Below are 24,980 nucleotides of genomic sequence, written 5' to 3'. Positions count from 1 at the left end.
CTTCATAGACATATTCACAAAATGTCTGTTACAAACGAAACACGTACTCAGGATTCAAGTTACTCACTCCACATATGGTGTGTGGAGTTTCAAGGAATCAGTCCTTGGGTTGGAGAGAAAGATCTAAACCATTTACGGTACTCAGGGCTGGCTTTTGTCATAGGCTAGCTGGGCCCGGTCTTCAGAAGGGCAAAAAGAAATGTCTGCATAAATGTCCTGAAAATAGAAACACACTCCTACCTTGTCTACAGTGATTCAGTGCAAGTGCTTCTAATCATGTTTGCGGTGCTGCAGTCTCTGTTTTAGCACCCTATCAGCCACTACCTTGCCCTCCCATCTACCTCATGCCTCCTGCCGCCACACATCTACACACCCTACACTCCCCAACAAACAACCTGGAACCAGCCTGACAGAGCTAAGAAGTGGGTGATTCAAGTGAGCTGGGGAAGGTGCAGAGATGTGTGTTCAGAGGCAAGACTCTGCTTTGATGATGCAAAAACTGACCTGTGAAAAAAGGGACTGCTGCATCACTGTATTCACCTGCAGCAGTGAGGGCAGAACTTTTTTTCCAACCAGGGCGCAACTGGAGCAAAGACAGGCTCTGACTGTATTCCACGCAAGAGGGCCCTTGATCACTTAAGGTGCTGCCTAAGGGACACCACGTAGAATTCAGGGGCTTTGTGTACTTTGGTTTTATTCTGCTACAAATAACGCATTGCATCAAGTTACCCAAATAAATAACTTCCAAAAACACCAGCACAACACAACAAAGGGATGTTTTTCAGACATATGCAGTGGCATGTAAAAGGTTTACGTCATTTGTAATTTTACGTTTCTTTAAGTAACTGATAACTGGCTGCCACAAAGTGCATTGCTTCTTATGATAAAGCAAACCATTCGCATGCACTTGGCTACCGAAGGTTTTTGTATCAGCAACATTTTCTGCCAGTGTCTGACAAGAGAAACACTTGTCAAAATCAGACTGCTATATACAATTAGAGGAAGTCACCCCTTCTAAATGGAGCACTTAGTACTGGACTCAAGTGCTTTTGTCTTTTTACATGTATGGAGCTGAAAGGTGGTGTTAATCTTCCTAAGATAAACAATCTTGGAATCCAGCATGAGACAACATTCACAATGCCAGGTAGCTCTATTTCGTATGAACATAAATGGACCATTTGTGATCTTAGCACATTAAGGCCCTCATTACGACCTGAGCGGTCTTTTTCCAAGACCGCAAAGGAACCGCCGTGCTGAAGACCGCCAGTGCAGGCGGTTTTCCACGCTGCGTATTATGACTGCTGGCAGCCCTCCATCCTTTTTCGGACAGAGAGCCGCCAGCAGCCATACTGGCGGTTGGCAGGGAAGTGGAGGTCGCTCCACCTCCACCGCCCCGTCATCAGAACACCGCCCACTGAATCACATCCCATGATTCGGTGTGGCGGTGTTCTGGTGACAGGGAGCTGGCGGTGGAGCAGCCCCCAAGGATCCTGTCCCCTCCCGTAGGATCAACGTACAAGGTAAGTTGATCGTCCGTTAGGGGAGGGGGTTGGGCGTGTTGTGTGCGTGTATGGGGGTGTGCGTGTGAGTATGTAGAGGGTGTGTGTGAGTGCATGTACGCATGTGGGGGGTGTTGTGTGTTTCAAAATGTGTGCGTGTCTGTCTGTTTGTATGTCTGTGAGTATGTGTGCATGTATGTCTGTATGTATGTGTGCGTGTATGACTGTGTGTGAGTTTGTTGGTATGTGTGTGGGTATGTGTAATGGTGGTGTCTGTATGCGTGTAGGGTGGGGGTGTGTTTTAATGTTGGGGGTAGGGGTGGGGAGGGGGGTCCTGCCACCTTTGGGGGTGGCAGGGGAGTGGGGGGTGTGGGGGGAGGACTCGGGGTGGTGTTGGGGGAGACCCCTATCAGTGCCAGGGTAGGAATTCCCTGGCACTGATAGTGCCTACCGCCATGGATTTCATGGCGGTTCCAAACCACCTGAAATCCATGGCAGTATGCAGGGTTGTGATACCGCCGGCGGTCTGGTGACAGCCGCCGGGCTGGAGACCGAAGTCTCCAGCCCAGCAGTCGTCACCGCCCTGGCGGTCGGAGTGGAGAAGTGACAGATGACCATGGCGGTAACCGCCATGGTCATAATTCAATTTTTTTCCCGCCGGCCTGTTGGCGGTATTACCGCCACTTCTCCCCCGTCCGCCAGGGTTGTAATAAGGGCCTAAATGTGTCCATTGCCAGCTCTCAGTCACATAACACCCTATGCAGAAAGAAATTTGGAGCCCTTGCTGCAGAGGTGCGCCTTCTGTGTTAGTAGAAAAGGGGTTCTGCTGTTTGCAGAACCTTAAAGCAACAGCTCAGTGCGACCCTCTGAAGATTGGTACCCAATTCCAGCTCGCCCATGCCAAAAGTGGGCCGTGAACGTGTCTGATGGACACTGAAAGAGGCATGCTGGGCTCAGCAGAGCACCTGGAGCACTGTTTTGCATGGATTGTGTAGGTAGACTGGAGGTGGGATTGCCCAGCCAGGGTTCTCCTAGACTATCACCGCAGATGACAACGAGATAAGCCATCTAAAACAAAACTGAAGTTTGCAGTCTGACCTGCAAGCCATTAACATTTTGTGTGCTGCATTCACACCTCAGCAAGATGGGAATGTCTGAGTGAACTGCTGCCTGTAAAAGGTAGAATCAGGCCTGAAAAGAAAGGCTAATGGTCAATGAGCCATGGACGCCAAATGGACTGTCATATGTGACAGCTTCAACTAGTTTGCTATTAATAGATTGCACCTTGCATTCTGGGACTCTGAGAGTTGTGGTTTTGCCTTTAGTTTTTGTGAGTAGGGCATTGAAAACTCTTGTATTAATCTTTTTTTTTTTACAACTTTTTCCTTTTTAAGTAGTCTTGGCACATTTGTAGATCTGTTTTACTAGCTCTGAGAGCCAGGTCAGACCCCTGGCTCGGCTCTGCCTTCACTCGTACCACAACTTTTCCGACTCGCTCACCCCTACTGTCACATGTCAACCTAACTCAGACCAAGCATTAGTAATGCTCACAACTACTCAAATGTATTACTTGCGAATGTTTGTTTATTCAAATTTGTAACACATTTTTATGGTAGCTATTCCAAGCAATACCGATCTACTTAATTAGTATTCCATAAATGGTATGTAGTGAAATTAGGATCCCGACTATAGTTATGAATACTTTTCTATAATCAAGCCTCGGGTGTTCCTCTTTACTACTTCGATAACTGTCAGACATACATTTCCAATAATTTCTCATTTAGAGGTTCTAGAATATCATTGTTAGACTTTGATGACAACCTTGGCTTCTTAGTCTTAAACCTTAGAGTCTCACTGTCATTAGGTCCACAAAACAGCTCATGTCATTCATCACTCTGCTATTCAGATCAGGGGATTAATCTCAGGGTGATTAATGGTATGGTCCTATCTATATCCTTATGTTCAATAGCATTCGTAACTTTCTGGGGGAATCTACGTTTTTCACAGGCTTCCTTTATTCTTTTTCATATCTGAAGACCCCCCTAGTACACTTGCTTAATCCTGTATTTATCCTAACCCTCTCTTTTTCCTACTGATTACGTTTAGCCTATACATAGACATAACATTCACCTCAAACTTTTCCTTATTCCTTATGCTAATCTCTTTAGCTTGCTCGCAATCTTTCGATTTCTCCTAACGTAATGCTAACACTAGCCATAAACCTAACTCCTGCAACCTCTACACTTACTATTTCCCTACTTTTAACCTTTACCTTACTCTTTCCTAAGCTCCGCCTTACTCCCAGCCCTAGTTGCAACCATTACTGTAAGTCTAACTTTCACATTTACCCAAAGTAATACCTGAACCCCTACTGTGTCCCGTACCTTCCCAGTGCTCTTTATCCTAATGCATTATCCCTTAAAATAATACTTAGCTTGACCCTCCCCAGAGGTGCAAGGTTTTTCTTCACCAAAGCTTTCCTCCAAGAATATGACCTGTGTAATTGGAAATAATCTGTGGTCCTATAAATTTCATACCACTGATGGCAAGTTGGTCCTTCTTTGAAACTGGTGGTTCCCACAAAATGATCCTGATTAGTAATCTATGGCTCACATAAAAACATTAGTAAGTACTTTGAATCCCAATGTGGTAAAAATGGTACTGAGCGTAACAGTCCTGATTCACAAGTATTTTAGTGAACTAGTCAATACCAGGACAGATTCACAAGGTTTTCCATTGGGCACATTAGAAAATGTCAGTGAGCATCTCAGATTATATCTGTAATTTTAATACGTATTCACAAAGACAAGCACAGGAGCAAATCTGCAGAAGTTTGGAGTAATTCTAAAATGCAAATTCAATTCAAAACATTTGATCACATACACATTGAATATGGCCCAGGCAGCTCCAGATTTGCTTCAGCGCAAGTCTTTATGAATATAACATAAAATAACTCACGTTCATGAGTATCTCCTTGTTCTACATTTTTATGAATAACGCATAATGGTGTAATGTCTGCAGTGATACAAACCATTCTGTGTAAATCACTTCCTGTTATGTGGGACTTTCTCATTAACTCAATCTGCATATCTTCTCAGCTATTACTCTCCTATCTATCCTCAATGGTTCACTATAGCTTAATGATGACCCAGGTGGTGCAGAATTGGCCTTGTATGAGACAATCCCTGAAACCTCGTGCGCTATGGGCATTATAGCTTACCCTCTACGAGACTAAGAACACCCGGCTTATCCATGGTGACCTCCAGCGGCAAGAGTGAGCAGTCTGTGAAAGCGATGGTCTCGCCTGTTTCCTGGTCTATGCCATACATGACAATGGGAACGTCCAAAGCTTGGCCGATCTCCACATCCCCTTGCACAGGGACTAGTTCCATCTTGGAGAGCTTCAAAACAAACACCTGTGTAACAAGAGAGGTGAAAGCAATGGTGACAAAGGAAATGAAGTATGTTCAGAGTGAGTAAGGCACCAAAGGAGAGCTGAGCAGTTATGATAAAAAGAAGAGAAAATGATGAAAGATGATATCCAGCAACAAATACAAGGAGAGATAAGAAGGAAATCTGCCTCATTCCACAGCAGACAGGAGAATGTAATACAACATCAAGAGGAGATCATAGCACGAGGTGAAGAAAGACTATATCCAACTGTGATCTATAGGGGCCATTACGACCCTGGCGGCTGGCAGTACACTGGCACATTACGACCCAGGCGGCCGGCGGTACACTGGTGGTAACAGCGCCAACAGGCTAGCGGTGTTCTGCCAGTGTATTATGACCGTGGCGCATTAGCCACGCCCATACCGCCGGCCCCTCCACTTGACCGCCAGGCAGTCATAATCCCCAACCGCCAGCCTGTTCATGGTGGTAAACACCGCCATGGAAAGGCTGGCAGTAAGGGGAACTCGGGGTGCCCCTGGGGGCCCCTGCACTGCCCATTCACTTGGCATGGGCAGTGCAGGGGCCCCCAGGCCCAGCCCCATTGCGCATTTCATTGCCCGACGGGTACTGCTGCACCCGCTGCACATCAACATTGCCGCCAGCTCTATTATGAACCGGCTGCAATGTTGATGTGATGTTTCCGCTGGCCCAGCAGAAATGTCATAATAGGGAGCCACCAATACCATCAGCACCTCGTAATGACGGCCTATATCTAGATGTGATGTGATCTTGACCTCTATCATCACTAAAGGTGTGGGGTAGTAGGAACTGAGGGTGGGACTGGGTCGATATTCCCTCAGTGTACAGTGTTAGAATCACTTTAGATTCTGAAGTGGGGAAGTCATGGTGGGAAAATGTCCAAGTAAGGGGGTGCTGTGTTGTTCTACAGGTGGAGGGGGGAGTTCCCTTATGGACTAGGTGGTCTCACACACATAATAGTGTCTTGCTTCATCATTTGACCACCTAGCCCAACCCAAGTAAGATGATACTACTTGGGCGGACTCAACCTCTTGGTTAAAAGAACCAGAGGGAGTGCTGAAATTAGACTGACTGGATAATTACAGAGATCCAGATCTTGACCTCCACAAGAAAGACACAAAAAAATCAAATCAGCTACGACCAGAGGACATGAGCAAAAAGAAACATCATATTCAACTAAGATCTCAGGGAGAAAGGAGAATGAATGACCACTCCAACCTGTGATATTAGTGGGGGAATAGAAAAAGACTACAGAGGAGAAAAAGACAACTTCTTGCTAAGATGTGACTTCAGCATGAGAGGAGGATGTACGACTAGGCCCGCAAAGATGGGCAGATAGGAAGACTACCAAATCGAGACTTTAAAAGAGCACTAAAAGAATCACCACATTCAGTTGTGAACTCACAATGGCGGGAGAAATATAGACAACATGAAGCTGTAATCTCAGAGGGTAAAAGAAACTGGCCATATTCAGCTATTATTACAAGAAGGAAAATCAAGACACAACTGTGATTTCAAGGAGTGAAGTCACGGAATGACCACTATTTCAAGGAGAAAGAAAAATACATCCCAAATAGACTTTGGCTAGTGGGTAGAATGGAAGATCACATCCAGCTTTGAACTTCAAGAGAAAGAAGATGAAAAGAGTACAACCAGAAAAAGAGAAAGAGAGAGGGAGAAAGTCAATTTAAGTTGTGATCTTGGGGAGAGCAGGAAGAACACATTAAATTAGGTGAAAAGAATGCCTCTCCCAGTTGTCATATCAGAAAGTGGAGCTGGTAGAATATGGCATCTAGCTGTGATTTGAAAGAAAGAGTAGTAGGGCAGAAAAGTTCCAGCTGTGATTGCATGGTGAAAGAATGAAAAAACGCATCTAACTGTGATGTGAGGGAGAGAAGAGAACAGAAAACCACTTAATTATGCGGTGATCAAAGGAGGAGAGAGATAAAGAAAATGAAAATTCTGCTACACTAGAGTTGCAGTGTTATGGAAAATGATCCATTTCTATGAGTGACAACCACATACCTCATAATTGAACTGAGTCGTACATAATTGTATTTTGGAATGAAGCATATGAAGGGACTTGCCTTAACTTCTCCGTAGTGGTATGGATTCAGAACATCCCGGGCCTGCACTAAACACTGCCCAATGACCACCCCAGTTACGACAACTCCTTTCATGGTTACAATAGCAACAGTCTGATTGGAAGACACCCATGTGAAATTACCGCTGCCGCCTTGAATCTATGGAGAAAAAAAAACAGAATTTGTGACTTCAGCAACATGTACAACAAAACATGCCAGTCCCATGGAGCGCTACAGTACCTTGCAAGTTGGTCACAGGCAGGCTGCAATGGACATTTCAATCCAGTACCAGACATCTGACTACTGTGAAACATTATCAATATCAAGTCCCCCACTAGAGATTCCAATAACAGACAGGGCCATGACCTCCTTTCACTGATAAGCCTCTATTTACAACTTCAGTGCCACTAACAAGCATGCAGTCTCTTCTTTCACAGAAATGTTGGTGCAGAAAACTAATAATTAACACGTCTTCATCTCCAGAGACCCTGCACCAATAACAAGCAAACTGCTAGAGACCCAATGTCAATGATAGGCACATGGCCATAAAGACCTGCATTCGGAAACAGGCCTTTATCTACAAAGGCCATATCCATCTAAAATTACCATGGGTCTATAACAAGTGTATTACTAGAGACCCAAGCCATTAACAAGCACACAACCTTAGAGAACTTCTGCCAATCAAAACCTTTTTGCAACCGATTATAGACCTTTAGAATCTGCAACAGAGACAGAGATAGCATGACTTAATGAGTATATGACTCTTTTCTCCTACAGCTCTATCATATTGAGACCTTCAGCTACCTCATTAATAGTTCTTGCAGATATATTCCATACAAAGCTGTCAAATCTACTGTCTTCTTCAAGATGGGAGAAACCTAGGTGCACCTGTTCACTATAACCATGTCTCTCAGAGCTAATAGTCTCACCATGAATTATTGCACACTTTTAGTTTGTTCTTTCACAATGGAGAGATCCCTCAAGCCAAGTCCTCCACAACAGCCACTCTGTCTCTCATCTTGGAAGTGTCCTTCAACATATACTGTTGGCATCTCTCCCCCTGGTAATCACATAGGGTCTGATAATACAATGCCAGCTTTTATCCTAACTGGCTAACTAATCAAAGTGAGCTAATCAAGTTACCTGAATTTGATAGCGGTAGGCAATTTCACGAGGGTGGTGTGGAAATGCCAGTACGCTTGGAGTTAGGACGATGGGGTGGAAACTCTGCACTTCTTGCACATGACCAATGGGTATCTCGAGCATATGCAGAATACCATCCTGGAAAGGAAATGAAAGGTAAAAGCTCCAAATCTCATCATTAGGTGCAAGGTATTTAGAGATGTATTATAGAGGCAGCATGAGGGGGAAATATAGGTGATTAAGGTAATGTGCTGTAGCATGGTTTTGTTTTTCTATATGTTGCATAAGAAAATGGCAATTAAAATAGAATTAAATAAACCTACACTTGAGAATTAACAGATTAAAAGAGAGCATAGAAGAACAGGTAAAAGTAAAGACAAAACAATGCTCATGAAACAACTCAAAAGATATGCAAACAAAAGGGCAAGTACAAACATTATGCACAGGAAAGACAATAACTGAGTAAAGGACATGGTAAAGTCAGTAGTGTGCACATGAAAGAGTCTCACTGACAAAAGAACACAGTAGGGGTGTTGTTATGAACACAAATGGGACCAAATAAGATGATATTGCTAAGTCAATAAAGCAAATGAGTAGCACTGAGGTACAGGAGAATGACGAATGGGCGAAACTATGTATAGGAAAAACACACAAGAAGACAAATGGGGATAGTTGTGTTAAAGTATGGTACCTTGCACACTGCATCCACAAACATTTTACACTTATATGGGCACCCATTAAATGAGTGCACAGACAGACACATACTCAGCATAGTCCAGCCATAACCACTCACATCCTGCCAGCCTGTTTTTACCCAACCTGATGTTGGACACCGATGAGTTGGCCTTTAATATAGAAGATTCCACTCTTCACAACTTGAACCAGGTGGTGGGAACCATTAACGGAGGATGCTTTCACTTTAAGGAACTCTGAAGGAAGCTCCATTTTTATCCTCAAATTCTGAAAATGGGAGTAACATTAAAAACAAATATGAACAGAGAATAAACTCTCAAACCCAAAACCTGTTGCTTGTTCTTGGGGTATCGGGTGGCACTCCTTCATAAGCTGCTTTCCACTCATGCAGCCTTATTTAACAGAACCAGAAACCACCCCTCATCCCTTATGTGCTGAGCACTTACACAAAACAGCTGAAGGACAACTCTATTACACCGTTAAAAGGCTCACCCTCTAAGCATCCAAGCTAAGGGAAAGCACTCAATCCTATCATCATATATGGTTTAGTTGACTTTATGATGATTGGCCAAAGCTGTTTGTGTCATAATGTTTAAGTCAACAATCACTGAACCGGCAGTGGCAAGACCACTTGCCACTGCCATGCCTGCTTCATGTCAACAATTATAGGCCTGCTTCCTTCCTAAGACCATCTGCTACATGTCTACTATGTGTGTAAATATAAAGGCCAAGTTTCTACCCAAGATTCTCTTAGCTACCCACCTCACATGTGTGTACAGTGATCTGTTACTCTCAGGAGCCTCTCTCCTCCCACGTCAGCCAGTTGTGCATGATGACAGACCTGCTTAATTCTCCAAACTGTGTGCTGTCTTATCAGCATCATGTGTATAGGATTAGTTTGGTTCATTTCCAAAGGGTATCATCTGCCCATGTGCTTGGTGTTTATAGTTCAGATGCCAGTTCAACCCCAGGGTCTAGAGAGCAATATGTAAGAAGTAATTACACTAATGTGCCTTTTTCAATTCTCATATTCTCTATGCTGCCACCATGGCATGGCATGGCACGTACAGTAACAACTCAGGGCCAGATGTACACAGCATTTTTGAGGTCGCAAACAGCCCAAAATTGGGCCATTCGCGACCACAAAAATTATTTCTGAAATGTACAAAAGGCAAATTGAGATTCTGAAAGCTGTTGCTGAATCGCAATTTGGATTTGCTGTTCAGTATTTGGAAGGGGCATGTTTAGGGATCCCTATGGGACCCCTATGGGACCCCTTTCCCTTTGAGAATGTAACACAAATATTTTTAAGAGGAGGCAGTGGTTCCATGGACCACTGCGGACACTTAAAAAATGAATTTTCAACATTTTGTTTTTACTTTTGAAACATCCTGTTTTCCTTTAAGGAAAACTGGCTGCATTTTAAAGAAAAAAATATTGCTTTATTTAAAAGCAATCACATACATGGTGGCCTGCTGACCTCAGCAGGCCACCGTCTCTGTGATGACTATCATTCCTAATGGGTCGCAAACTGCAACCTACCTCATTTAATAATCATGAGGTAGGTAGATTTGAGAGCCACTAGGAATCTCTAATTGCAACTCAACAATTTTCATACATAATAAATAGTGATTTCGTAATTGCAAATCACTGAAAATCGCAATTAGGCAATCCTAATCTAAGTACATTTGGCCCTCAGTTCCTTCCCGGGATCAACTCCGAGTCATAGTTGCTTTACGTATACATGATAGGCCGTTTGTGTCACTAAAGTTCTCTCTGGTACCACTGCAACATGCCATCTAGAGTGCTGTGATGAATTCACTGACTTCTCTGCTGCTACACCTAACTGAAGATGCATTGCTCCTAAGCATATCTGCTTTGCAATTTTGGGCCCACTTCATTTCAAGGCTCATTGTTTCAATGTGTGTTTTGATACAATCACAGGCCCACTACAGTCCCATAAACCTCACTGATTCAGTGCTAGTTGTGTATACAACAAAAGGCCCAACTTCCAGAAGTCTCACTTTTCCAATATCTACCAGGTAAACACTACAAGCCCAGTTAATTCCCAGAAGCCTCTTTGTTTCCATTCCTCTGTATTAAACAAATGGATTACTTCATTTCTAGAGAATTCTCCACTGTGAAGCCTACCTGGTACAGGTCAGTGTAACGTGTGTGATGGGAAGGTGGTTCCGGATACAGATATAGGCGTCTCAATTGAAGTCAGACACTGTCTATTCTGATTTTACTATACTTAGGTATTTCGCAATTTTATGCAGAGCAAATCAACTAGATGGGTGTCAGTATAATGTACATCATAACAACGAATGGACATGCAACATCACTTCACAGAAAACAATGATGTAATCCTTGGTAAAGGAAAGGTCATGTATGTATAAATTAGTGAATTAACAGGATTTGACAATTGAAAAGAGGTGAAAGAAACAAAGTAGTGGCAAAGATAACATTGCTAGGGGCGTTCATAGTTTTCGCACTCACATCTGATAAAAAGCATAGTTATGAAGAATTAAAATTCTGCCAACTTATTTGTTACATCTTATGATAAAGTTAAGATGAGAAGCACATAAAAGATATGAGAGGCATACAGTTATCTCACTCACATCTGATGGGAAGACACGGTTGCTGCAGCCTTTTTCATAGACTTCCACCGTAATCTCATAGTCTCTGTACACTTCCAGAACCCACCTGTCTCCAGGGAACACAGAAAAACCTACACGAAAAACAGGATACTGATCAGGACCGAAAACAACTCATCCGATCTCCTTGGTGAACCGCCTGCGACAAAAGACATTTACAACTGTGAGGATCCAGAGCATCCTACCCCTTCCTCCTGTGCGACAGCCTCAGGCTCAGTACACTTTGCTTTGATGAGACTAGAACCTGGAATGCACTACGCCTCTCTTCAGCGGACAGTTCAAGACACACTACGCGTCTCTCGAGAGGCTACATGTCAAAATATAGAATTTTATATAAACCTACAAAATTGTTAACTCCAGAATATTGACTGCTACTATATAGTCAAGGTACATATATGCCGAAAAGCGTAGATTTATTAATCTTAAACTATTCTCAACTCCACATCTATATAGCTCCACATCTAGGTACTTTGTCAAGGTACCTAAATATGAAGTTAAGAATAGTAACTCTATAGTTTTCTTTGTACACTTTTCTTGAGGTTAAAGAAGTACTTTATTCCTGGAGCCGATATTTTTGTAAAGTGATGTAAAAGACTCACTGAAGTGGAAGAACATCCACCGGGCATGACAGCCTGAGACACGCTGCCTTTTTTGAGGTGGAAGAAACCTCAGCTCCTTCTCTTCAAGTGACTGTCTGAGACAAAACGCTCAACTAATGCCACCTCATTCGCACACCATGGCAAAAGCTTACCTAAAGATCCAGCCTCCACAACATGGATTGTACTCTTGGGAAGCCCCAGAGCCCCTCGCATGTGGATATCTGGGCCAATGCTTAAGGAATTCACACACTGTGGAAACAACAATGACAAGGATGGCATATATATTCTTGCGCTGCACACTTGTCAGCTCAAAGATGTTCGGTTTACATCTCATGTAATTCAGTGGTAGCATGTGTCAAGACATATCCTAACATGACGTTTGGAGAAAGTCCTAAAATTCAGCTATACTCTGCCCAAATGTAAAGGAACATGTCTTCCCATCTGGTTACGTTTATCCGAGTTTCTGCAAGTCTGTAAAAATCACCTTAAATTTACCACTGGTAAGTGTAGGCTACAAAATTATAGCATTGAATTTCCACTGAATAAGGCTCTGAATCATCCCCTTAATTTTAGACCCATCTATTTTGGGACTGGGGGCATCTTCTCAGTGTCACTGTGTGTCTTTATAGTTCAGAAACTTCTCCCATCTGTCATGTTGAACTTTTTCACTGCTATCCCCAGACCTGTAGACAGGGTGTAAGGAATCTCAAACCAATCTATTTCTTTGTACTTGTGGTGAGAGCAAGCAGTTCATATCTTTGAGGCATGTCTGGGACCTTGGCCATCACCATAGCTGTTCCGTGAGTTTGTGGGGCTAAGATTTATATTCACGTGGTTAGTTCATTTCCATAATGGCACAGGCAAGTCAAATAATGATGGAATGGAATGCTATGAAGAAGCATTCCCATGGTTAAGATTCACTCAGGAGTTGCTGCATGTCATGTTTCTGGGTTTTATTTGAATTTCTATCTGGGAGGGATAGGTACAGAGTCTATTGTACCAGCGGACACATGCTGCACCTCATTGTAGAGGCCCAACTGGACCAACAGCAGTAAAAGCTTGCTTGTTTCTTTATAGAAGACGGGAATTATATAATGGAAATCTGCCTAGAGAAATTAATAGTGTTTAAAAATGATTCAAGCGCTGCCAGACATCATTTTGTCAACCTTTCAGAGATATTTGTGGCATACCTGACTCAAAACTGCTATGTGGGAAACTGGTGCTATTTCACTCGATGTAGGAGAGTTATGTAAATGACCCTGCAGAAGGTTTCTTCTGCACCACCTTTAAAAACTAGGATAAGCTTGCAAATGTATTGTTCGTTTGAATATGATGTCACACATTTTCATATTACATCCCCACGTCTGGAACATAGTACTATAGATGACTAATGTTTGTTATATTTGACACTGATTTGATACTGTGACTAGGAGACTGTTTGATACCTGAATAATCAACATTTTGCATGGACATGAAATCTAAGCACATTCTGCTCGGCAGTGGTAGGATCTAAAGGCAAAGTTGTGGAATATAGAACTCCAATCACTGGTTCCCCACTGACCAACTAGATTATTTTTTGTGACACTGAGCAAACATTTCTTCTTCTTGAGTTTCACATTCATTATCTACAACTAGTGAGAGCACTTGAAATTGGAATACCTCAGAAGTAAGAGGTAGACTAAATCTGGATATTTACCATTGTTGAGTAGCAATGCTATTTTGTTCTGCTGGAACAGTGTGCTGTCACCATCTCCCTCCAACAACACATGGACACACACATACAGACAGCACTGTTTAAGACAAAAAAAAACAACACAATTTGGCACAATTCTAGAAAGACACAAAGGATACTTTTATGAATGAAGACAAGATTGACAAGGCCTAATTGCAATGCAGTGACTGTGACGGTGTTGATGTCCAGATCAGCCACTGTCTGGTCCATGGAAACGTGACTGCCAGCATCCTCATTCTGCAACTCCAGATCGTAATGTTCGAGGGGAAGATCCACTTCTGTGATGAGAGAAAAAGAGCAAATGTGTCTGGAACCAGCCTGTGTGTTTATCACAAATAAATGTTTATGGATAAGCAAACCATTGTTACATTCAGGCCAACTTTCAAAACTAATGTCCACACGAGAATGGAGTGTCTCACGCTTGTACTTTGTCATATACAAAAAGCTATGGCAAGACAGAAACAGTATCTTTTAAGGTGTGATAGACTATTTTCTACACCAGCAGCAGCTATGGACACCAGGCTCTTCCTAAAGGTTCTGGAAGGTTTATTGGTGAAACACCCACCAAGACCCAGAGATGACAGAGGGCATTTGTAAGGTCTCTACAGTCCATCTTACTTGACATCAGCTTTAACCGCAAGCCAGTTAATAATCCGTACACATGTCTAAGGATGCCACAGGCTGCTGCACATTCTTGAGGAATCAGAAGATAACAACCTTCCAAAATGCCAGCAAGAATCTTCAAGATCCAGAGACTTCTTTGGCAACTCTACACATCAAATGCAAGAGGGGCACTTGCAGACTCCTGAGATACCAGTGAGCACTTCCATGCTACCGGTATTTTAGAAGGCACCTCCAAGTTCCCAGTGCTAAAGAGGATGCTTCATTGCATCTGATTTTCCAATTGGCGCCTACAGGCTCCTAAGACATCAAAGGACACTGCCCATACCTATATAAGCAATAGGATATCTCACAGTGCCAGCTAAGTCAGGTGGCTCTTCCAAGCAGTGGCAATGCTAGGATGCACTCCCTATTCCCTTACAAAGCCTTCAAATCAGAACTGTGTAAGTAATATATTTTGGCAGACTAAAGGCCAGATTTAGAGTTTGACGGACAAGGTACTTTGATACAAACATGGTGGAGGTTCTTGTCCACCACACAGTCTGCCTGCTGTATTCTGATTCAGGAGGACATTCTTGTTTCCGCAGTGGTGCCTCCTTGGTTCTGGTATTGGAAACTCTACTCTACACCAATGGCCTGACAGAGTTTGGGATGTCAGAATAGGTGCATCAAACCATCCACCCTATTTAAATTGGAAGGTTCAATGTTTTTCTTTTCTTTTTGGGACTACAAGAGAATCCCTGGCAGTCCCAAACTGGGAAAAAAGAATTACTCTCACAGCTTTCGAGAAACCTCAGAGAGTGTCAGGGTCATTCATTTTTTTGTTTTTCACAACTCCTGATTTGGTATTTTGGGTCTGGAAAACAAAACAATCGATGAGCAGCTGCCTGAAGCATGGCAGCCGCTTACTAAACTTACAGGACCTTCATAGGAGCTGCTGTGACGGCAGCTCCTATGAAAGCGCAGCTGTCTCTGCAGGGGCAGTGGAGATCCCTTCATATAGCTGGCAGTAGTCCAGCCTGGTTACAAAAGAGACGACCTCTGCCAACCTGACAGACTGATGGCCGCCAACCAAAGTATAAGTCATGTCCTAAGATTTGCTTTTTTTCACCCTGATTTCCACCCTCACATTTCTACAGAGTGCTATTTTCAAATAATGGCAAGTAAACCATAAGACTCTGAAATGGCTAATTCCTTTTATTACTGAAATTATACCACTAAGACTCTAAAACAAACACAACACTACAGGGCCATATTAGTGTACAAGAATATCCCAGAGAAAGAGGGGGCCCTCATTGTAGATCTTGACTATTTACATAGAACTGTTCTTTTTATTTCTTTTCTCATTTCCCCTGCATGGAGAAATCTCACACAATAAAAACATCTGCGCGTCCTGTTCTGAATATTCTTTCAGTTTTTGTGGATTCAGGGGAGGCAAAACATACTCTTAATTTTGGCAACTTAGCTCTGTAGCTTGCCCCTAACTTCTTATAGCCATCTTCAGGCAGATGTGCGTCTTCCAAGGGCTCAGTCTATATTGGCATTTAAAGTAATCACTCAATTATTTGTAACTTTGCCTGATTTATTTGCCTGCCCCTTTCCTATTGTCGTGCTACTCATATCCCTCTTCTACAGTGTTTAGAGATTTTATTTTTACTAAAAACAATCTCATATCTGCTGCATAGCATGGAACAACACCACTTCCCAGAAAGTGTATTTTATATGGGATGTATGTCACAATATCAAGTCACAAAAATACTGTCCTGCAACAATACCAAATATAGACTACCCAGTACCACAATAACATGTAGCTAAGTACATATAGGCAGGTACAGATTTATTGTTTATCACTCCACATCTACGTACCTTGAAGATTTTTGTTTCTTGAAAGCACATTGATGTGAAGTTAAGAAGGGTATATATACATTTTCTTTACAAGTATATGGTAATGTTGCTATTCTGGATACAGTATATTGCCAGTGCAACCTTTTGAACTCAGTTTTGTGAAAGAATACCTCCATACTGTATACCTTTAAGACTGTTAGGTTATATGTTTTGTGTCCCATGTTCACCATGGTCAGATAGGTGAGTCATTGTGAACCAGGAAGGAAAACAAAGGAAATATTATTGGTTAAAGAGAAACTGGATTTAGGTAGGTATATCTACATTTGATACTAGTGACCATCTATGTCCATCACTGTTCTGGCCACTTACCTGTGATCTTTCCATGAATAAGTCGGCTAACTCTGTATCTAATGTAGGCTCCAACAAGAAGGTAGACATCATTTGAGGGCAGGAGGAAGATGTTCTCCAGGACAAATAGACGGACTGTGGCATCCTCGACGAACTATAGGAAGCGAGAAGCATACAAGATTAAATGCAGTACCGGACTGAACTGTGAACACAGGCACGCACCACTGTGTGGCACCAGTGGCCAGATTAATTGCATTAGTCTGCGTTATACAGAGTTCTACTCTGTTTGCCACAGTCCTTACTATGTGAAGGGAACAAACTCCTGGAAGCAGCCAGCCTAATAGAAGTACATCAAAACATATTGCAAGCATACCTCTACGAGGCCAAACTATAAGGTAAGGAGGAGGAGCATTGGTGACAGGGGCGATAGAAGTGACTGAGATGGGATAGAAAACACTTGAAAGGGAATGTGGAGGAGTCAGGGAGTGCTGTCCCTTGGATGGAGACTGCCCTGGAAGGGGGAGCTAACTAGGAGTTGAACTGAGAAACATGATGAGTGTTGCACAGGAGGGAGAGACATTAACATACTATTTTAACCCTGGTGTCCTGCAGTCTTTTCCAACTGTCTTTGCGTATTTTACAGGAGGCTTGCTCTGCCTCCTCAAGACACTCATAGGCATGCAGAAAGAGAAAGAAAACACCACTTTCCTGCCCGCCTCCTTCTAATGGCCAGGCGTACATAGTCAATAAAAGAACACTTGATTTTTTTCCCCGATTTTGTGGGTCCTTTTGTAAAACAATGTGGGCTTTAGTGATATTCTTTTTTGGACCGCTTAGAAGAATTTTTATATATTTTGCCAAATATAATATTTAACATGTTTGTAACTTTATGACTGCAGGCATGATGGACACTTTGTGGTAAGGTTTATGCTTAATGATATGACTGAGTTGGTCATAGTGACAAGTAAGTGATAAAGTACACAAGCGTGGATGTTCATCGAGAAACTTTCTGCTACATAATATAGGTTTGATCTGTTATTTTATGAAAAGTTACAATAAAAACAGCGTGTCTGACATTTTTATTGTGTAAACATACTTTCAGGCCAACAGTTTATTATAGTGGGGTAAAGCCTGTCCACATGTATTTTGTTACATCTAGTCTCACTGGTACTGTGGGAGGCAAGGGATTTGGTGTTGGTTAAAATCTCATGTTAGAAGACCTGCTCTGCGAGAATCCTTGTTAGATCAATTTATGAGGCGTTGTATATTGTTTTTCTAACTGTAATGTACCTATTTATAATTTTATGCAAGTATTCCTGGTGGTTGCCTTTTAATAGCACTCATGCGCAATACAGTAGGCCAACGTTACTTATGGGGACAAATCAGTGATAAAGGATACAGACCTGAATGTTTAAATTGGATAAAGTTATGTGAGATGCCTTATGTCCATTCTGTTTATTACAAAAAGCTGTGACAAAAGTAGCAAGGTTGACGTATTTATAGTGAAAAACGTATTTTAAATATAAGAGACTTTTAAGGGTGGATTATCTTGACACAGTAATTTTGTTACAAGGATTCCAGAGAAGTACTGAAGTAAGGACTTTGCTGTTCACCACCTAGCCCCAACCACCCAAAACCAAGCCCTGGGGGCAGAAGAGTTGCATTTGAGACTCTCTATCAGGCCACACAGGAGGGTTGTATAATACTTTGCCAAATGTAATTTATACATGTTTGTAACTGTATGTGTAGGATCTAGAGGCAAATTAGTTCAAGTATGTTTTAGATCTGATGTGACAGCTTTAGCTCTCCGCCAGGCTTCTGAACTCAACAATAAGTCATAAACATACATGCATACATTTAAATACTAGAAGAATTTTGGGTCAGCCCTCTTCAGCCATTAGTCTGTGTGTCATTCTCTTTCTGTTCCACCCATGACAGTATACTGCATGGTGTAAAGAGTCAACCCACTTCAGCCACTGGCTCACTGTGCTCTGCGTGACAGCATGTGCATAATCTCACATGCCTATCTACCTGAATGTAAGTGTGCTTCAGTGCCAGGGCTTGGACACTTAGGGCCTCATTATCCCCTGCACTGCCCATGCCATGGAAAGGCTGGCAGAAAGCTGAGATGTAATCAGCCAGGTGGCAAGGAGTTCAGCGCCACCCTGGCTGACTACAACTCATGCCACCGTCACCACATCGGGAACCATGTTACTGGCAGGGGCGGCGGTCTTTAGGCAACTCTGCCCACCAGGGTTGTAATGTGGCGGTCGGACTGCCTGGAGTGTGGCGGTCCAACCATCACCATGAGTGTGGAGGTCCTCGGAGTGCCACACTCTTAATGAGGGCCTTAGTTTTTCATTTTCTTTTTTTATAGGTTCTTCTTTTTTCTTTCCTTTTCTTATTTGCTTTTATTGACCAATGTGACCAAGTTGCTCGTTTACCGCTCATTTCATCTGCAGTGCAGTGCATTCTCTGTGGTCACTGCTACTAAACCAGGTAGCTATCTTGAAGAGTATTGTCCATAGTGCATTAATGATTTACTATTTCAAGATGACCGCCTCATTTACAAGCAATGTGTCAGCCATCTTGGATTGGTGCAGAACTTAATCACAATAACATTCCAAGACAGCCACTCAATACTATGTTTAATGTTTTAATTGCAAACTCATGCCAGCCTCATTTATGTGGTAGAAGATTTCTTGTTCTAATTTTATTCTTTTATTTTATTTTGCATATGCTTGCCGAGTTTGTGTGTTTTTTATTGTATATGGGTGAGAGAATCCATTTAAGAATGATTGTGAGAATGAGTCAGAGAGTGGATGAATGGATGCATTAGTGCAAGGATTAGTGACATTTAGCACGTATGATTAAATATTGGGTATCTAAACTCACCCTTAACTGATCAAGCACTTCCAGTTATAAGCCAGAAGTATCAGTATTTCCAGTGCTTGTAAGATTTGTAAGACGTGTACGATTTTGTTTGGTAACCATAATTTAACTTTAAATGGTTTAACATTGAGATGCTCTAACCAAAAATCACTATATCACTGTAACATGAGATAGCTTACAACACCCTCCACTACCTAGGACCAGCCTACCTCAACCACCGCATCACCTTCTACTCCCCCACCAGACCGCTCCGCTCAACAAGCACTAGCCACCGTACCACTCATACGGAAGACCTCGGCTGGTGGGAGATCCTTCGCCTAGTTCGCGCAAAGAGCTGGAACACCCTGCCCCTGCACCTCAGGCAGTCACCATTGCTACCCCAATTCAGGAAGGACATCAAACCATGCCTCTTCAACTGAAGCTCAGAGGGCAAACCCCCTTAGTGCCCGAGACCCTTTTTATAAAACCTGATTTGATTTGATTGTTTTCTCTGAATGCATATTTATTTGTGGCCCTGCAGATCAGGAATATATTCCCCATGGACAGGAAATACACTTTTGCTCATCCAGGGTGTACTTTGCACAGATCTTTGATGTGCAAAAGACAATATACAGACAGCAACACCTCAAAATCAAACATGCTATGAAGTTCCAGAAGCCATGCTATCATAAAATTACAGAGATATGACTTTACCCTGTAAACTGGCTCAAGTACTCGGACTTTGATGACACTAGCTCCTGTTCTGATTCCAGACACCAAAATCAGGTCCCCTTGCTTCTGACGTAACTCCATCTCTGCTATGTAATCCGGAGGCGTGTACTCTGCTTCTGAATACTTCAAAATCCTACAAGAGAAAAGAGGCAGAATTCCATTGGCTACACATTTCAATTACCAAGAATGGGGAGACAAGTCAAAAGAAAGAACTGCTGGCAATGAGGAGGAAGGATGTGATAAAACAATATTCACATCCAGAACTAACACCAAGACAGGGAAGAGACCAAGAATCAGACAGAGATATGGAGGCATTGTGGATTGCTCCCAGACCAACAATCACAGGTGAACAGAATCCAAAATAAGCATCAAGTGGTTCAAAGGGATGAGGTAGGAAACAGTGGACAATAAACGAGACAGCCAAAGTCACTGCAGTTGATGACAGACCACGTAGATACCATGAGTGACAAGATTGCAGAAGCAACCCAAAGGCAATAGCATACCTGATAAAAGTCCACAACCAATCTAATATTGAACAAACACCCAGGGAGCATATACTAACACCTGGATAGCCAAGGACACACTAAACAAACATGAACAGAGCAAACCACGAGCCAACCACCCAGAGATGACCATAAAACAGAAAGCCATAGTGGTATGGGAAACAAAAGGATGGATCATACTAATACACCAGGCAGGCGGGACACCAGTTTACCCGATTGGGAAAGGAAAGAACGGACAATTGGGAGTGAAACACTGACACTAGAGTTAGTATGAATCACAGACACCTAACCTCGATCATAGGGGCAGACACACATAGTGAAACCAGAAGGTCCCAAAACGGCCATCAGGATCTAGTTGGAATTCGGACTGGGACAATAGACCAAACAGATATTCAAGGGTGACCAAATGCTGGGCAGACACCGAAGAACAAGCTGGTGCTGAGCATTCCAGCCAACAAGAATGGCAAAGGTCGCCCAAACTGTACAGACAAAAAGGAATCACCAAGGATGATAAGGGGAAAGACAGGCACAAACGTAACCCAAATTTAAACAGACTGAATTAGGAGTAGGCAGGCAAACACTGTGGAGTGATCAGCTGCTGAAAACTTTGCCAAAATCAACCATACACTTGAATGACACTAGAGGGGGACGGCACAATTACACATCAGTGAGCAGACAGGACAGCCATCAGAGGTCAACTAAAGATCGGATAGACACCCAGACTCAAAAAATACTGGACATTTCATAAATGCAAGAAAGTGACTGTAGAGCTCGGCAGACAAATAGTTGGGTGCGAGGACCCCAAGGGTTGCCAAAGGAAAGAAATATGCCTCAGGGCAAGTTAAATCCCAGCTAGACCCAAACCAGATTGCTACAACGAGGGGTCAGGCCTAAAGAAGGTAAACAAGAACAGAGGGACACCGAGGCACAGTGAAAAGAGATAGAAAGGACACCTAGTAGGGTGCCAGAGCACGTGTTGGGTCATCAGGTATCTTTGGGTGATAAGGAGGAAGACCAATGTTCATGGGCTATCAAAGTTTGGATCTGCCCTGTGGCAGCATACCTTGGTCAGGGGAGTGCTAGCAGAACTGGGTGTTCCGTATGATTAAAGAAAAAGCAAAGACCTGATCCTGTTGGACGGCTCAATGTTCTCAGTCTTGTCATCCTTCACAATACTCCACTCGAAACTTATTCCTGATAGGCTGCTAAAGGTATTTCCTGTACAGAGAAGAGAAAATTCTATCTTCAGATAGACACATACTGTGACTCTTTAAAGGCAAAAACATAAATAGCCAAGTCCTCGACGCTTGAGGACTTTGGCTAAAGGTTCAGTGTCACAGGCCAAACCTTCAGCCTCACAGTCTTACTGGCGGATAAGCTTAATGGCTAGCACTTACTAAGCCTTGTGAAAAGTACCAACAAGATCCATCACAAGGATAAGCTGAGCTTTACTGTTAGTACCAAAGCAGCAGCTGTCAAGCGCCACTACTTGATGATCTCCACCAATTGCAAAAGTCGAGATATATCACCAGCACCAACTCAGGCAATCACAAGTTATTTTACGAGTATCATACTGATGCCAACAATGAACTATTGCAGCGCAAATTGAGCACTCATCACCAGCAAAAATTAAGGCCCTATAAATTAAAAAACACAAACCCTGGCAGTGAAATACAAAATAAACTTTTGTTATCAAACCACATCCTACTCGAATGAGCAAATCAAGAATAATTCTGTGGTCAGATTCAAGTATCCTACTGTCAGCAATGAACCAAGAGCTATACTGCATGTATCAACTGAAGCATCATGCTCCTAACACAAATACCAAATAGATCCAAGAATCGTAATAGTTTCATCAAAACAAGAATCTAATTATTGGTGGCAGAGTAAATGTCACACTGCTGGTACCAAATGCAGCACCTGGCACCAAAATGAATGCCTTGTTATGGGGACTGTATCAAATGCCACCCCGTGGGACAGATGCAAGCATCATAGTGCTGTTGCCAACAGACATTTACAACTAACTGTTATATTACTGGAATTAGACCATAACAAGAGCCAAAACCATGCTTCAGGTAGTGCAATCTGAAATATCACAATGCCCTAGATACCAATCAGACTCATAATGCTGGCCAAGATCCAAGTAGCATAATGTTGGCACAAAACCTTACATTCGCATTGCTGATAGCAACCCAAGCATCACAATGCAGGCATTCAATTAAACAATGGATTAAGGATCGCAGCTCGGGACTGAAACATCCTGGAGGCCCAATGTGACCAAAGTATAATATTACTTACAACAAACCCACCATCATTCTTCTGAAGCAACGTTTGATCACACTGCTCCCATCAAGCCAAGAACCAACTGCTTTATAATCAATCAAAGCACACTTAATGCCTCAACTAAAGAACTGTAATGCTGGCAATGAAGATAACCCTACACTGCTGGCATCAACCATGTGCTAAACTAGTACTGAACAAAGCAGCATGCTGCTAACACTGATCAAAGCAACGTACTGTTTGCGTTGGTCAAAGCACCACAATACTGCCAAACACTTAAGCATCACATTAACAGCATCTAATTATATTTTCATTCAGGTAATCATTCCTCATACTACCGGCATTGACTAATGCACCACATTACGGGTGTCAAGTTAAGCATCATAAGGCCGGTACTAAATTCAAGCCCACACTGTTGGCACTAAATAACAAGAACCATAGTGCTTGATCTAAGAAAGTGATTGCTAGCTCATATCCACGCATCACTACAACACAGCTGGCATCAATTCAAGCACGATACTGCTTGCAACACAGGAGAACTATTTTGTAGGTGTCTATTTCATCTCCACACTGCAGGTATCAATATGTATTCCAGCATCAACCAATGCACCAAGCTTTCAGGAGCAATAATACCAATATACTGTTGACATCAACCACAATGCCATACTACTGTCACTAGCTTAGGCAGGGCATTATTAGTACTTCTGCAATAATCATACTGTTGGTGCTGAATCCAACCACTGTACTGCTGGCATTGACCCAAATACACATGTTCCTGCCCAGGCAAACCGAACAATGCAGCAAATTGGTGTGGACCAGACTGCTGGCAGCCGTGTCCAACCCCCCCCCCCCCCCCCTCCCAATTAAAAGAAGGAGATAAGAGGCAAACCCTGGGCAAAGTTTGGTTAAAATCTTGACACAGACTCGATAATTGTATGACAGCGTGCTAGTATGAAGCGTTGGGTCTGCCACTTTGCCTCTGTGTTTCGTGGAGGGGTGTAGAGGACGACTGTGTGTACCAAAAAGGGTGATCCGAGACTGAAGGGGTATTACAGGAGCCGGATCCGCTCAGCTTGAGGAACTGTAATGGTGGATATTAGGCCGCTATAAGGAGCAGGAGAAAGGTGCAATGACGAGGCGATGACCCTTGATGTTGTGTGTCTATGGGATTGGATTAAGCCACTGACTGAATAAATGGCTGGACATTAAGAGAACACATAAGGGTAGCCAAAGTAAAATAAAACAAAAAGCCTCCCCCATCCTCAAGAAATGGCCCAGGATATCCACAAAGAAATAGAGCTATGAGGACACTGCCAGTCAGAAAGCCTCTGATGGAAAGACTAAAGCAATTTCCTCTTGAAAGACTGGGGGCATTAGCAGAGGGGAGGACAGGTCGGAGTGCGCCAATGAGACAAGACCAAAGTGCACCAGCCTGGACTGTTCCCTACTGAACTGGAGTCTGCTTCATCATCAGCCTCGCCACCAGCTGAGGAGAGTGCAGGAATACCTGGCAGAGGGCACCAAGGCTGACAGGACAGGAAAAGAAAGGGGTGGTGACAGATTGAATTTAGTCTTCAGAAGCAATGTGGCAAGAAGGGGTCTGACAAGCCGCAATAATGATAATGGAAATAACGCATGGGGGCAGAGAGGGCCCCTGAGGCTAAGGGATTACTGGATGAAAGTGTGATTGGTACTAACCCGGCTGAAAACAGAGGTGCCTCCCCAACTCACCGCTGCTAGAGGTGGAGCTAAGTGGAGATGCGGGGTGGGGAGGCGGATGATAGCTGTTCCAGTCAAGGTCTTGTCGATGTCAGCAAATTAGATACTGCAGTGCTCCAATCAGCACCTTGCTCCCCTCAAGTACCTGTATCTAATCAGCCATCTCAGGTGCCTCAAGCCTCTGCCACAACTTCACATTAACCAGTGTTGTAAAAGATATGG

General features: G+C 43.0%; 1 protein-coding gene across 1 annotated transcript in view; it reads right to left on the bottom strand.

The window, feature by feature from the left end:
* Window positions 1-24,980, bottom strand: part of NUP210L (nucleoporin 210 like) — a 201,320-nt gene that overhangs the window by 139,394 nt on the left and 36,946 nt on the right. The window contains exons 7-16 of the mRNA XM_069216017.1: window positions 21,884-21,977; window positions 20,239-20,389; window positions 16,675-16,807; window positions 13,959-14,117; window positions 12,260-12,328; window positions 11,473-11,582; window positions 8,978-9,118; window positions 8,159-8,296; window positions 7,019-7,174; window positions 4,720-4,915 (exon numbers count right to left, since the gene is read on the bottom strand). Coding sequence (XP_069072118.1) covers window positions 4,720-4,915; window positions 7,019-7,174; window positions 8,159-8,296; window positions 8,978-9,118; window positions 11,473-11,582; window positions 12,260-12,328; window positions 13,959-14,117; window positions 16,675-16,807; window positions 20,239-20,389; window positions 21,884-21,977 — 1,347 coding nt within the window. The remainder of the gene's footprint in view (window positions 1-4,719; window positions 4,916-7,018; window positions 7,175-8,158; window positions 8,297-8,977; window positions 9,119-11,472; window positions 11,583-12,259; window positions 12,329-13,958; window positions 14,118-16,674; window positions 16,808-20,238; window positions 20,390-21,883; window positions 21,978-24,980) is intronic.

Source organism: Pleurodeles waltl, chromosome 12, assembly GCF_031143425.1.
Source record: "Pleurodeles waltl isolate 20211129_DDA chromosome 12, aPleWal1.hap1.20221129, whole genome shotgun sequence".
NCBI lineage: Eukaryota > Metazoa > Chordata > Amphibia > Caudata > Salamandridae > Pleurodeles > Pleurodeles waltl.
This window is presented reverse-complemented; position numbering and strand designations above follow the sequence as displayed.